The sequence below is a fragment of the Erinaceus europaeus genome, chromosome 2 (assembly GCF_950295315.1).
Source record: "Erinaceus europaeus chromosome 2, mEriEur2.1, whole genome shotgun sequence".
Lineage (NCBI taxonomy): Eukaryota > Metazoa > Chordata > Mammalia > Eulipotyphla > Erinaceidae > Erinaceus > Erinaceus europaeus.
The window spans coordinates 188203173-188215253 of record NC_080163.1 but is presented as its reverse complement, the minus strand read 5'-3'; the positions used below and the strand labels follow the sequence as shown (position 1 = coordinate 188215253).

Here is a 12081-nt window from a genome sequence, read left to right as displayed (position 1 = left end):
TACTGGCAGAAACAGCTCTCTCCTCTCCTGATTCTAGACTATGAAAGCTCTTGTCATCATCTCCTCATACTGTCAGCTCCCTTGCAGACACAGCCCTCCTCACGGGTCAGCCAGCTCCAAGGCCTTTACAAATCTTAGCACATCACAGCTCCACTCAGCAAGTCCTTGCCAAAGATGAGGCAGGGTTGACCCCATTTTACAACCTGGAAACTTAGTCCCACTGAAGCAAAGTCTCACCTAAGGCCACACAATCAGAGCTGAGATTGGAGCCTGGGCAGTCTGCCTTTGAGGCCTGTGCCCTCAATTGGAGGGAACCTTGGTGCCCGGGGTAGATTCTCCTTGGGTTTATCCCTCAGTGATAACTATCTCAGTACATATCAGACACCAGGAGTGGTTCTTCACACATGACAGCTAACTTTCCCACATGGCAGCATCAATACTAAGAAATACACCTTTCTGGGAGCTGGGCTACGCACACGTGGCACAAAGTGTAAGAACTGGTGTAAGGATCCTAGTTCAAGCAACCTGGCTCCCCACAAGCAGGGTGTTCACTTCAAAATTAGTGAAGCAGGTCTTCAGGTGTCTGTGTTTCTCTCCCGCTCTCTGTCTTCCCCTCCTCTCTCAATTTCTTTTCCTATCCAACAATAATGACAGCAACAACAATAATAACAACAATGACATTTAACAGGGGCAATAAAAAAGGGAAAAAATAAAAATAAAATAAAATTTAAAAAAACTTAAAAGAAATACACCTTTCTAACAAAGAGAGGGGATAGTGCTTATTCGTTCCATTCTCATTTCTTTCACTCCTTTCTTCTGTCCTTTCTTACTCCTAGCAGTTCTCTGCCTCAACATGAATAATACCACTGAATTATGCCAGCTTTAATTCTTTCATATAAGAGAGAGAAGAAAGGAGAGGATAGGATAGGAGAGGAGAGGAGAGGAGAGGAGAGGGGAGGGGAGGGGAGGGGAGGGGAGGGGAGGGGAGGGGAGGAGAGGAGAGGAGAGGAGAGGAGAGGAGAGGAGAGGAGAGGAGAGGAGAGGAGAGGAGAGGAGAGGAGAGGAGAGTGGTAGAGAGGAGAGAGGAGGAAAGGAGGCGAGTGCAGGGGAGGTGAGGGGAGAGAGAGGAGTGTTGGCATGTTTCATATTGGTTTGTTCACCTTCCCCCCAACTCTGAGAGAATTGGTTTGGCCCTTGCTAGTTTCGCGCTCCTTTTTCTCCCCGCTCCTTTTTCTCCCCGCCCCCTATGCTAAGAACGTCCAGAGTCCCAGCAGCAGCGGCAGAGGGAGAATGATGGGGAAGCACATGGTGTGGTGATTTGCCCGTTCGTGAATAAAGATTAAATTGCAGCTTCTCAGCCCAGCCGTGTGTCCCCGAGTCTCTGTCTCTGTCTACCGCTGCGACGCTAGCCCGGCCTGCTGGAGCCTCCGAACTTTAACAACAAATGGCGCCCACGTGGACCGGACCTGCGCATCTCTCAGATAAGTGAAGACAATTTGGCTACCTATGCACTATGGCCTTCTCTTCTGCTTGTGAAGAGATCTCCAAAGGCCTCTGCCCTTTCTTCACGAGACTGTTTTGCTGTTTCTGGAACATTTATCTCTGGACCACTCTGTGGTTTCTGCCCAACACCAGCCCGCAGGAGCCCAACGCCAGCCCGCAGGAGCCCAACGCCAGCCCGCAGGAGCTGGCTTTCGGCCGCTTGGCGCGGGACATTGGGCGTGGGCTCCCTCCACGCTGCTCGGCCGCTGGGAACAGGGCGGCAGACATGGCAGGGCCATGGGGCAGGGCCGCCGTGGAGGCCTATCATGGCCGCCACCCCAGGGCACCTCGGCCCGCACCTTCTGCATGGCTGGCCCGCCCACCCTCGTGCTATGAAGTCTGAACAGATCCCAGACCCCCGTAGACCGTGGGCTCCCTGCCAAAACTGGGCCCCCTGGCCGAGATCCTCAGCTCAGGTCTGAAGGCAGACGAGCTAGAATACTCAGAGATTCGTCCAGAGATCGCAACCTGCAGTTCCTAGAAATGAAGCTGCCCAAGAGGCCACCACTGGACAACACACACCCTGAACGGCTAAGACAGTATAGATCTAAATTTGTGTTTAAAATGACATGTCTTCGTAACAAAAGTTTCTCTCCTTGTGTATTAAAGACCATGTTTATGTGTGTGTTGAAAGTTTGGTAACATTAACTTTAAGGTTAAAAATATAACTTTAAGGCTGTATTCTTACCAGACAGAGTTAAATGAAAAAGGTTTTCAACATAGTTCTCATAAAGATAAAATTAACTTACATTTAAAGTCTGAGGTAAAAATTAGTTAACAATCAATATATTTTAACTAAGTTGGTCTTAAAAAAAAAAACCTGCGCACACCTAGGGTGTGTCTCCATCTTGAATGGGTGTAACAAAAGGTTATAAAGATGTTGTTGATATGTAAAAGTCTCAAATTCCTTCTCAATTAAAAACGTTAGATTGTGCTATGGTTATGCTAATAATTCTCATGCCTGAGGCCTTTTTCTTTCTATGGTTCATGTTTGCCTTTCCACATTTTATTGTTTAAACTTTAAATAGCCTTAAAATCGTGCTGGAAGAGACTTCCAATTGTGATAGAATTATCAATTGTGGTAAATTGCAGCTGTCAAGCTCTCTACAGAAAAGCAAAATTCCGATGGCTGACATTCCCCATTGAGACAGATGTACAACAATTCACCCCCTGGCAATTCTTCGGTGGACATCTGCTTTGGACTTCTATCTGACTCACTGGTTCACCTCAGACACTTTGCACAAAACTAGCGGCTTCCCTTTATGCTGCTGGGTTTCTCAAACACTTACTGCAGCCATGCCTTGGGACTCTAGGCCTCACCCTCCCCCCATGCTAGAAAATGCCCGTCGAGGCAAGTACGCCCCCCAGAGGCAGGAAATGTTTTTTTTAAGCTGATAAAGTTTTGCCCACAGAGGCAAAAAATGGCCCCCTCAGGCCTTCCCTTGGCAGCACACTGGTTCTTGTTACTCACTTACATGTTTCTCCATGTTTGTGCCAGTTTCTTTTTTGAAAATGCCTGTACAATATAGGTTTCTGTTCACCCCACAACCCTGATACTGTGGTCATTTAGTTAAAAACAGAAGGGGGAATTGTTGGTATGTTTCATATTGGTTTGCTCCCCTTCTCCCTGACCTCTGAGGGAATTGGTTTGGCCCTTGCTAGTTTCACGCCCCTCTTTCTCCCTGCCCCCTATGCTAAGGACGTCCAGAGTCCCAGCAGCAGCAGTGGAGGAAGAATGATGGGGAAGCACATGGTGTGAAGATTTGCCTGTTCGTGAATAAAGATTAAACTGCAGCTTCTTGGCCCAGCCATGTGTCCCTGAGTCTCTGTCTCTGTCTACCGCCGCGACGCTAGCCCGGCCTGCTGGAGCCCCCGAACTTAACAACAGAAGAGACAGAAAAGGAGGGGACAGGAAAGGAATGGAAGGAAGAAGGAGACTGGGAGCAGTGGGCAGCAATCACTGCACCACTCCACCATTCAAATAGGTTGCCTGCTGACCTGTATTTGCTCCATGTGTTTCCAGGGCTCAAACCCAGGGCCTCAAAGAACAAGCTTTGTGCTCTAGCAGACACTGTCTGAAGTGTCCCAAGCAGCCATCAGCAGGGGGAAGATGGACATGGGAGTGAGAGACAGTGCAGTGGATCCAGGAGCCACTGACGGACAGGTGGGTGGGAAAGGGAGAAAGCCAAGAGGGCAGGGTCAGGGGTCACTGGCCATCACTCACTCCGACCACAGGATGCTGCTGCTACATGGTCCACAGCCTGCTGGATTCCAAAGGGAAGCAGCCCAAAGTTGGCAGGGGCCTTGATGATGTGGTTCTTGTCTTCAGAGCCGAGGGCCACTTCTGCAAAGGAGAACTCACTGCCTGGCACAGCTGTCCAGGTGAGCTGGTTCCTAAGTGAGTGAGTGTCCAGGGTCAGCTGCTCGGCTGCCTTGGTTGGTGCCACCACCAGGGCCACCCTTTCAGAGCCTGGCATGCTCTTGACCACATAGGAAGAGCAGTAGGAAGCCACATCTGGGACCAGGACCAGCTCCGGGTCACTGGTAGCACCGTCCCTAGAGGTCCCAGTGCCAAACTGCAGGACCTGGATGCCCTTGTCTGCAGTCAGGTGGAGTGGCCTGGAAGGCTGGATGTCAAACTCTGCCACTTCCCCTTTCTTGAGCCAACGGAAGCCAGTGGTGCCCCCGTGATTGTAGGTCAGCTTTGTGGTCTGCTTGGCCACCACGTAGGCCACGTCATAGGGCTTCTGAGAGTTCTGGCTGGCCACCACATAGTCGGTGCCCCAGGCTGAGGTGGGGAGCAGCTGCCTCACTACTCGGCCACAGGCTGTCGAGTCTTCCTGGGCACAGTTGTGTCCTGAGAAGACAGCCACAGGGCTGCTGGCTGTGACCCTGGAGCCTGAGAGGTCAGAGTCACTCTGCATCAGGGCCACCTGGTTGGGCTTGAGGGTGACACTGAGCACCTGGCCCGCACGGTAGGAGGTGCCCTGGAATGTCACTGGCAGCTTCAGCTGGATGTCGACCCTGGCACCTGTGGGGCCGGCCCTCACGGCAAACTCCTTCAGGTTGCCGGAGCTGGGGGGTGTGAGCACAAAATACTCAGTGCCCAGGGCACCGACAGGTCGCAGGTGGGTCAGCCCTGCTGCCTGGGGCTTGGTCTTTCCACCCGGCACAGAGGCGCTGGGGCCAGAGGGAGCCCCTTCAGACAGCCCGGGCTTGTCATTGTTGTTGAGCATGGTGGAAGGGTCAGGTGTGGCAGTGATCTCCTGAGAGCTGTCTTCTGGCTGGCTCAGGCCGGAACCAGGGGTGGCTGATGGGCTGCTGTCCAGGAGATGCAGGCTGGCCTGGCCAGACCCAGAGTTCAAGTTCTGCTGGCTTGGTGGTAGCACATGTGCTCCTCCGGTGCTCCCAGGCTTCGTGGACACCTCCTGGGTTGTTCCTGAAAACAGAAAACAGAGAACACAGCTACGAGTCTGTTTATGCAAACCCCTATCACAGAGTAACCCTGAGCCTCCTCAGCCTGCCTGCCAGTAACCTGTAGCGTTTTAATGCTAAGATCAACATGTCCCCTTCACCCCGTCTCCGTCCTGCAGTGTGCGTCACTTTGAGCTTTACCTACAGAAGGCCACAGCACTTTGCTTGCAGGTTTTGAACTCAAATACTGATGAGCCTCCACAAGTCATGCCAATGTGTTACCTACCTAGGTAGTGGCTGAGCCAGTTTAAGGCACCATGAAAGCTGGGGTGCTGCCACTTAGCACAGTCTGCTTTCGTGTTAGCATGTGGTTGCAGTGAACCCTGCCATCTCCCATCTCCCTTCATTTCTCTGGAGAAGCTGGCTGCCTGGGTGCTTACGTGAACTCTCCAGCTCACACTTGTTTCAGGCACTGTGGGGCTCAAATGGACTGGGTCCAGGCTCCAGCTGGTCTGAGGACTGTGCTGACAGCACAAGGGGAAGGAGCTGTGAGACTGCAGACATAAGGCCTTGTATGAAAAGAGTAGTGGGTGCCTTTCAACACTCCCCACACAGGAAGAGTCTGTCCTGGCTGAGTAGGGAGGGGCAGGAGTGCAGGAGAGTTCTGAGGTGTCTCTGAGATAGTGTGGGAGCTACAGAGTGGAGTCTACTGAACAAAGGGAGCCTGCGAGGACATTCCTGTGTCCTATGGGAAGGGGGCATCAGAGACACTGCAGATTTCAATTCTACCCTACACAGTGGCTGGCTGATCCTCAGAGTCACTAGGTCCCATCCTTTTTCGAATACTTGTGTTTTTTAAGAAGTAACCCTGCAACCTGTTTAGCAGCCTTCTTAGAATAAAGTTCTCAAGCCGCAATGAAAGAATATTCTCAGACATTTGCTCCAGGTGCTCTGATTCTGCTATTCAACTACTGCTCAGCCCAGGAGAACAGGAAGTTGGTGAAGAAGACCCTTAGCACCAATCCATGGAAGCTTGAGTGTATGTGTTTCACAGTGTGTCCTTCCTTTTCCATCCCACTTAAGTAAAGGCTAAGGGGTTCCTGAGAAAGAGAGACATTGGGGGCTATAGAGAAGGCTCATGGATAGGACACATGACTTGTCATGTGTGTCCTAGTATTGTGTTATATCCCCGTCTGCCATAGCTAGGACTTGCGGAGGCTCTGGTGTTGTGGTCCCTCTTCAAGCTCTTAATGAAAATGTTGTTGGCTAGTAGGAAATGTGCATGTGTTAAGTCTCTTATTCCTCAAAAATAAGAAAGTAAATAATAGAAAAGATTTTTTTAATTTACAAAGTATGGGTAACTTGACATCAGGAACTGGAATAATAACTAATAAAATGTCAAAAATACTTCTACATTCAGTGGTAGTAACAAGCTGACATAACCCTGTGACCTTCTGGGCCACTAGTTCTCTTTAGAAATCACACTCTCAAGGAGAAGATAGCATTCCTTTAAAAAATTTTTTTTATTATCTTTATTTATTTATTGGATAGAGACAGCTGGAAATCAAGAGGGAAGAGGGAGGAATAGAGAGGAAGAGAGACAGAGAGACACCTGCAGCACTGTTTCACCACTTGTGAAGCTTTCCCCTGCAGGTGGGGACTGGGAATCGAACCTGGGTCCATGTGCTTTGTAACATGTGTGCTCAACCAGGTGCTCCACCACCCGACCCCTTAGAAGATAGCATTCTATAGGGCATAATAGCTGAGAACTTCCCTAGTCTAGACAACATAAAAGACTTAAAGGATCAAGAAGCCCTGAGGGTCCCAAACAGAAGTAACCTAGACTGAAAGACACCAAGACACATCACATTTAGAATGAAAAGGAATAAAGATAGAGAAAGGATCCTGAAGGCTGCAGAAGAAAAACAAAGAGTCACCTACAGAGGAAAACCCATAAGATTAGCAGCAAATTTCTCCACACAAACACTATAGGCCAGAAGGCAATGGCAAGATATCTATCGAGTTCTCAGTGAAAAGGCTTTCAACCAAGACTACTGGATCCTTCTATCCTACTGTTTCATTCAGACTAGATGGAGGCATAAAGACCTTCTCAGACAAGCAACAGTTGATGGAATCAACTATCACTAAGCCTGCCCTGAAAGAAGTGCTGAAAGGTCTCCTATAAACAATCAGATCACCATAAACATGCCATATATTAGAACACTCTAAAACTCTACAATAATGGCATTAAAATATCTTCAATCTATAGTATCAATAGATTTCAATGGCCTGAATTCACCTACTAAAAGGCACAGAGTAGGAAGATGGGTCAGAAAACACAACCCAACCATATGCCGTCTGCAGGAAACCCACCTAACTCAACAAGGCAAACACAGACTCAAAGTGAAAGGATGGAAAACTACCATACAAGCCAATGGAACACCAAAAAGGGGCAGGAACAGCTATTCTTATATCTGACATGATAGACCCTAACATAAATAAAATTTAAAAAGATAGTGAGGGAGTTGGGCAGTAGTGCAGCGGGTTAAGCGCAGGTGGAGTAAAGCGCAAGGACCAGTGAAAGGATCCCGGTTCAAGACCCCGGCTCCCCACCATCAGGGGAGTCACTTCACAAGTGGTGAAGCAGGTCTGCAGGTGTCTGTCTTTCTCTCCCCCTCTCTGTCTTCCCCCTCCTCTCTCCATTTCTCTTTGTCCTATCCAACAACAACATCAATAACAACAATAATAACTACAACAATAAAACAACAAGGACAACAAAACGGAATAAATAGATTTTAAAAAATATATAGGTATGGAGGACATTAATTAGTGTTCAGAGGATCAGTCAATCAAGAGGACTTAATTATTATCAACATCTATGCACCCAAGGAGAGGCCATCTAAATACATCAAACTTCTACTGAAAGAGCTACAGCAATATGTTAACAGCAACACAGTCATAGTAGGGGACTTAGACACCTCACTCTCTCAACTTGACAGATCATCCAGGCAGAAAATCAATAAAGAAACGAAGGAGCTAAATGAAGAGATATTTAAACTAGAACTATTGGACATTTTCAGAGTAAAATGGTGATTTGGCCATATTTCAGCCTATCTTGGATGGAGCTTGATGAAATCATGTTAAGTGAAATAAGTCAGAAACAGAAAGATGAATATGAGATAATCTCAGTCACAGGCAGAAGATCAGAAGAGAAACACTAAGCAGAACTTTGACTGGAGTTGGTGCATTACACCAAAGTAAAAGACTCTGGGGTGGTAGGTGTGTGTGTGGGAGTTGGGCTTCAGGTCCTGGAATAGGATGTGAGAGGACTTAGTGGGGGTTGTATTGTTGTGTGGAAAAATGAGAATGTTATGTGGAGAAATGAGAATGCTATACATGTACAAACAATTGTATTTACTGTCGACTGTAAAACATTAAACCCTCAATAAAGGGAAAAAAATCACCCTCTCATCCCCCACTAAACAACAGATAAAGGCCTGATGCAGACACTAAAGGACCTTGTAAGACTCTGCTCTGTGCTCTTACTGTCATCTACTGGGGTAGAATTCATAATCTCCTTCCTGAGAGGCTGCTAAGATTTTAATAAATGAATACAGGGCTTTGCATATGCTTCATACCGGGTTGGCGACACATCCCAGTGGCAGCGCTCTCCCCTCTCAGGTATATGCTTCATACCACCACTCAGTGGCAAACCTGATCAAGTTTTACTCTAATAATATATATTTTAGAGGACAGGAAGAGGAGAGACAGATAGAGAGAGAAGACAGGCATGGGCTGGGGAGATAGCACAATGATTTTGCAAGCAGATTGTCATGCCTGAAACTCTGAGGTCCCAACTTCAAACCCCTACACCACCATAAGTCAAATACGAGCAGTGCTTAGGTTAAAGGAAAAAAAAAAAAAGAAAGAAAAGGAAGAAAGAAAGGAAAGAAGGAGTTGGACGGTAATGCAGCGGGTCAAGAGCACGTGGCGCAAAGCGCAAGGACTGGCAAAAGGATCCGGGTTCAAGCCCCCAGCTCCCCACCTGCAGGGGAGTCGCTTCACAGGCAGTGAAGCAGGTCTGCAGGTGTCTATCTTTCTCTCCCCCTCTGTCTTCCCTTCCTCTCTCCATTTCTCTCTATCATATCCAGCAATGACAACATCAATAACAATAACTACAATAAAACAATAAGGGTGACAAAAGGGAATAAATAAATAAATATTAAGAAAGGAAATAAATAAATAAATATTAAGAAAATAAATATTAAGAAAGGAAGGAAGGGAGGAAGGAAGGAAGGAAGGAAGGAAAGGAGAGAGGAAGGAAGAACGAAAAGAAAGGTCACACACCACACCACTTTTGCATCTATCAATCTCTCTCATGCTATCCTATATCCTTCTATGTGGGACAGGGCTCCAAGCTATGCTTGAACCACTTAATTTGACAGGGCTGACTGAGGCTGTCCAGTGCTGGGAACCCTAGTGTTCAAAGGTCATTGTTCAAAGGAGTGAGTAGAAGAACAGCTCTCTCCTCTCCTGATTCTAGACTATGAAAGCTCTTGTCATCATCTCCTCATACTGTCAGCTCCCTTGCAGACACAGCCCTCCTCACGGGTCAGCCAGCTCCAAGGCCTTTACAAATCTTAGCACATCACAGCTCCACTCAGCAAGTCCTTGCCAAAGATGAGGCAGGGTTGACCCCATTTTACAACCTGGAAACTTAGTCCCACTGAAGCAAAGTCTCACCTAAGGCCACACAATCAGAGCTGAGATTGGAGCCTGGGCAGTCTGCCTTTGAGGCCTGTGCCCTCAATTGGAGGGTACAATTGAGGGTACAATTGTTGCCAGGGGTAGATTCTCCTTGGGTTTATCCCTCAGTGATAACTATCTCAGTACATATCAGACACCAGGAGTGGTTCTTCACACAAGACAGCTAACTCTCCCACACGGCAGCATCAATACTAAGAAATACACCTTTCTGGGAGCTGGGCAGTGCCAAAACAGATTAAGCACACATGGTGCGAAGTGTAAGGACTTGTGTAGGGATCCCAGTTCAAGCCCCTGGCTCCGCACAAGCAGGGGGTATGCTTCACAAGCAGTGAAGTAGGTCTGCAGGTGTCTGTCTTTCTCTCCCCCTGTCTGTCTTCCCCTCCTCTCTCAATTTCTCTCTGTCCTAACCAACAATAATGATAGCAGTGACAACAATAATAACAATGATGATAAACAAGAGCAAAATAGGGGGGGGAATAAAAATAAATAAATAAATAAATAAAATTTTTTAAAAATTTAAAAGAAATACACCTCTCAAACAAAAGAGAGGGGATAGGGCTTTTTTGTTTATTTCTCATTTTCTCCATTCCTTTCTTCTGTTCTTTCTTACTCCTTGCAGTGCTCTGCCTCAACATGAATAATACCACTGAAACTACGCCAGGTTTAATTCTTTCATATATGAAAGAGAAAAAGAGGAGAGGAGACGAGCAGAGAGGAGAGAAGAGGGCAAAGGAGGGGAGTGGAGGGGACAGATAAAGAGAGGAGAGGAGAGGAGACAAGTAGAGAGCAGAGAGGAGAGGAGGGGAGCGGACAGAAAAAGAGAAGAGGGCAGGAGACAGGAAAGGAGGAGAGGGGAAAGGAGGTGAAGGAAGGAGGAGACTGGGAGCAGTGGGCACCACTGCACCACTCCACCATTCAAATAGGTTGCCTGCTGACCTGTATTTGCTCCATGTGTTTCCAGGGCTCAAACCCAGGGCCTCAAAGAACAAGCTTTGTGCTCTAGCAGACATGCTGTCTGAGTCCGCAAGCAGCCATCAGCAGGGGGAAGATGGACATGGGAGTGAGAGACAGTGCAATTGAGCCAGGAGTCACTGAGGGAAAGGAGGGTGGGAAAGGGAGAAAGCCGAGAGGGCAGGGTCAGGGGTCACTGGCCATCACTCACTCCGACCACAGGATGCTGCTGCTACATGGTCCACAGCCTGCTGGATTCCAAAGGGAAGCAGCCCAAAGTTGGCAGGGGCCTTGATGATGTGGTTCTTGTCTTCAGAGCCGAGGGCCACTTCTGCAAAGGAGAACTCACTGCCTGGCACAGCTGTCCAGCTGAGGAGGTTCCTAAGTGAGTGAGTGTCCAGGGTCAGCTGCTCGGCTGCCTTGGTTGGTGCCACCACCAGGGCCACCCCAGCAGAGTCTGGCTCAGTCTTGACCACATAGGAAGAGCAGTAGGAAGCCACATCTGGGACCAGGACCAGCTCTGGGTCACTGGTAGCACCGTCCCTAGAGGTCCCAGTGCCAAACTGCAGGACCTGGATGCCCTTGTCTGCAGTCAGGTGGAGTGGCCTGGAAGGCCGGATGTCAAACTCTGCCACTTCCCCTTTCTTGAGCCAACGGAAGCCAGTGGTGCCCCCGTGATTGTAGGTCAGCTTTGTGGTCTGCTTGGCCACCACGTAGGCCACGTCATAGGGCTTCTGAGAGTTCTGGCTGGCCACCACATAGTCGGTGCCCCAGGCTGAGGTGGGGAGCAGCTGCCTCACTACTTGGCCACAGGCTGTCGAGTCTTCCTGGGCACAGTTGTGTCCTGAGAAGACAGCCACAGGGCTGCTGGCTGTGACCCTGGAGCCTGAGAGGTCAGAGTCACTCTGCATCAGGGCCACCTGGTTGGGCTTGAGGGTGACACTGAGCACCTGGCCCGCACGGTAGGAGGTGCCCTGGAATGTCACTGGCAGCTTCAGCTGGATGTCGACCCTGGCACCTGTGGGGCCGGCCCTCACGGCAAACTCCTTCAGGTTGCCAGAGCTGGGGGGTGTGAGCACAAAATACTCAGTGCCCAGGGCACCGACAGGTCGCAGGTGGGTCAGCCCTGCTGCCTGGGGCTTGGTCTTTCCACCCGGCACAGAGGCGCTGGGGCCAGAGGGAGCCCCTTCAGACAGCCCGGGCTTGTTGAGCGTGGTGGAAGGGTCAGGTGTGGCAGTGATCTCCTGAGAGCTGTCTTCTGGCTGGCTCAGGCCGGAACCAGGGGTGGCTGATGGGCTGCTGTCCAGGAGATGCAGGCTGGCCTGGCCAGACCCAGAGTTCAAGTTCTGCTGGCTTGGTGGTAGCACATGTGCTCCTCCGGTGCTCCCAGGCTTCGTAGACACCTCC

At 49.2% G+C, this 12081-nt stretch overlaps 1 protein-coding gene across 1 annotated transcript in view; it reads right to left on the bottom strand.

Annotated features, from left to right (window-relative positions):
• LOC107523584 (uncharacterized) overlaps positions 1–12081 on the bottom strand; it is a 47412-nt gene that overhangs the window by 13576 nt on the left and 21755 nt on the right. The window contains exon 3 of the mRNA XM_060185932.1: positions 3767–4981. Within this exon, the coding sequence (XP_060041915.1) occupies positions 3767–4981 (1215 nt within the window). The remainder of the gene's footprint in view (positions 1–3766; positions 4982–12081) is intronic.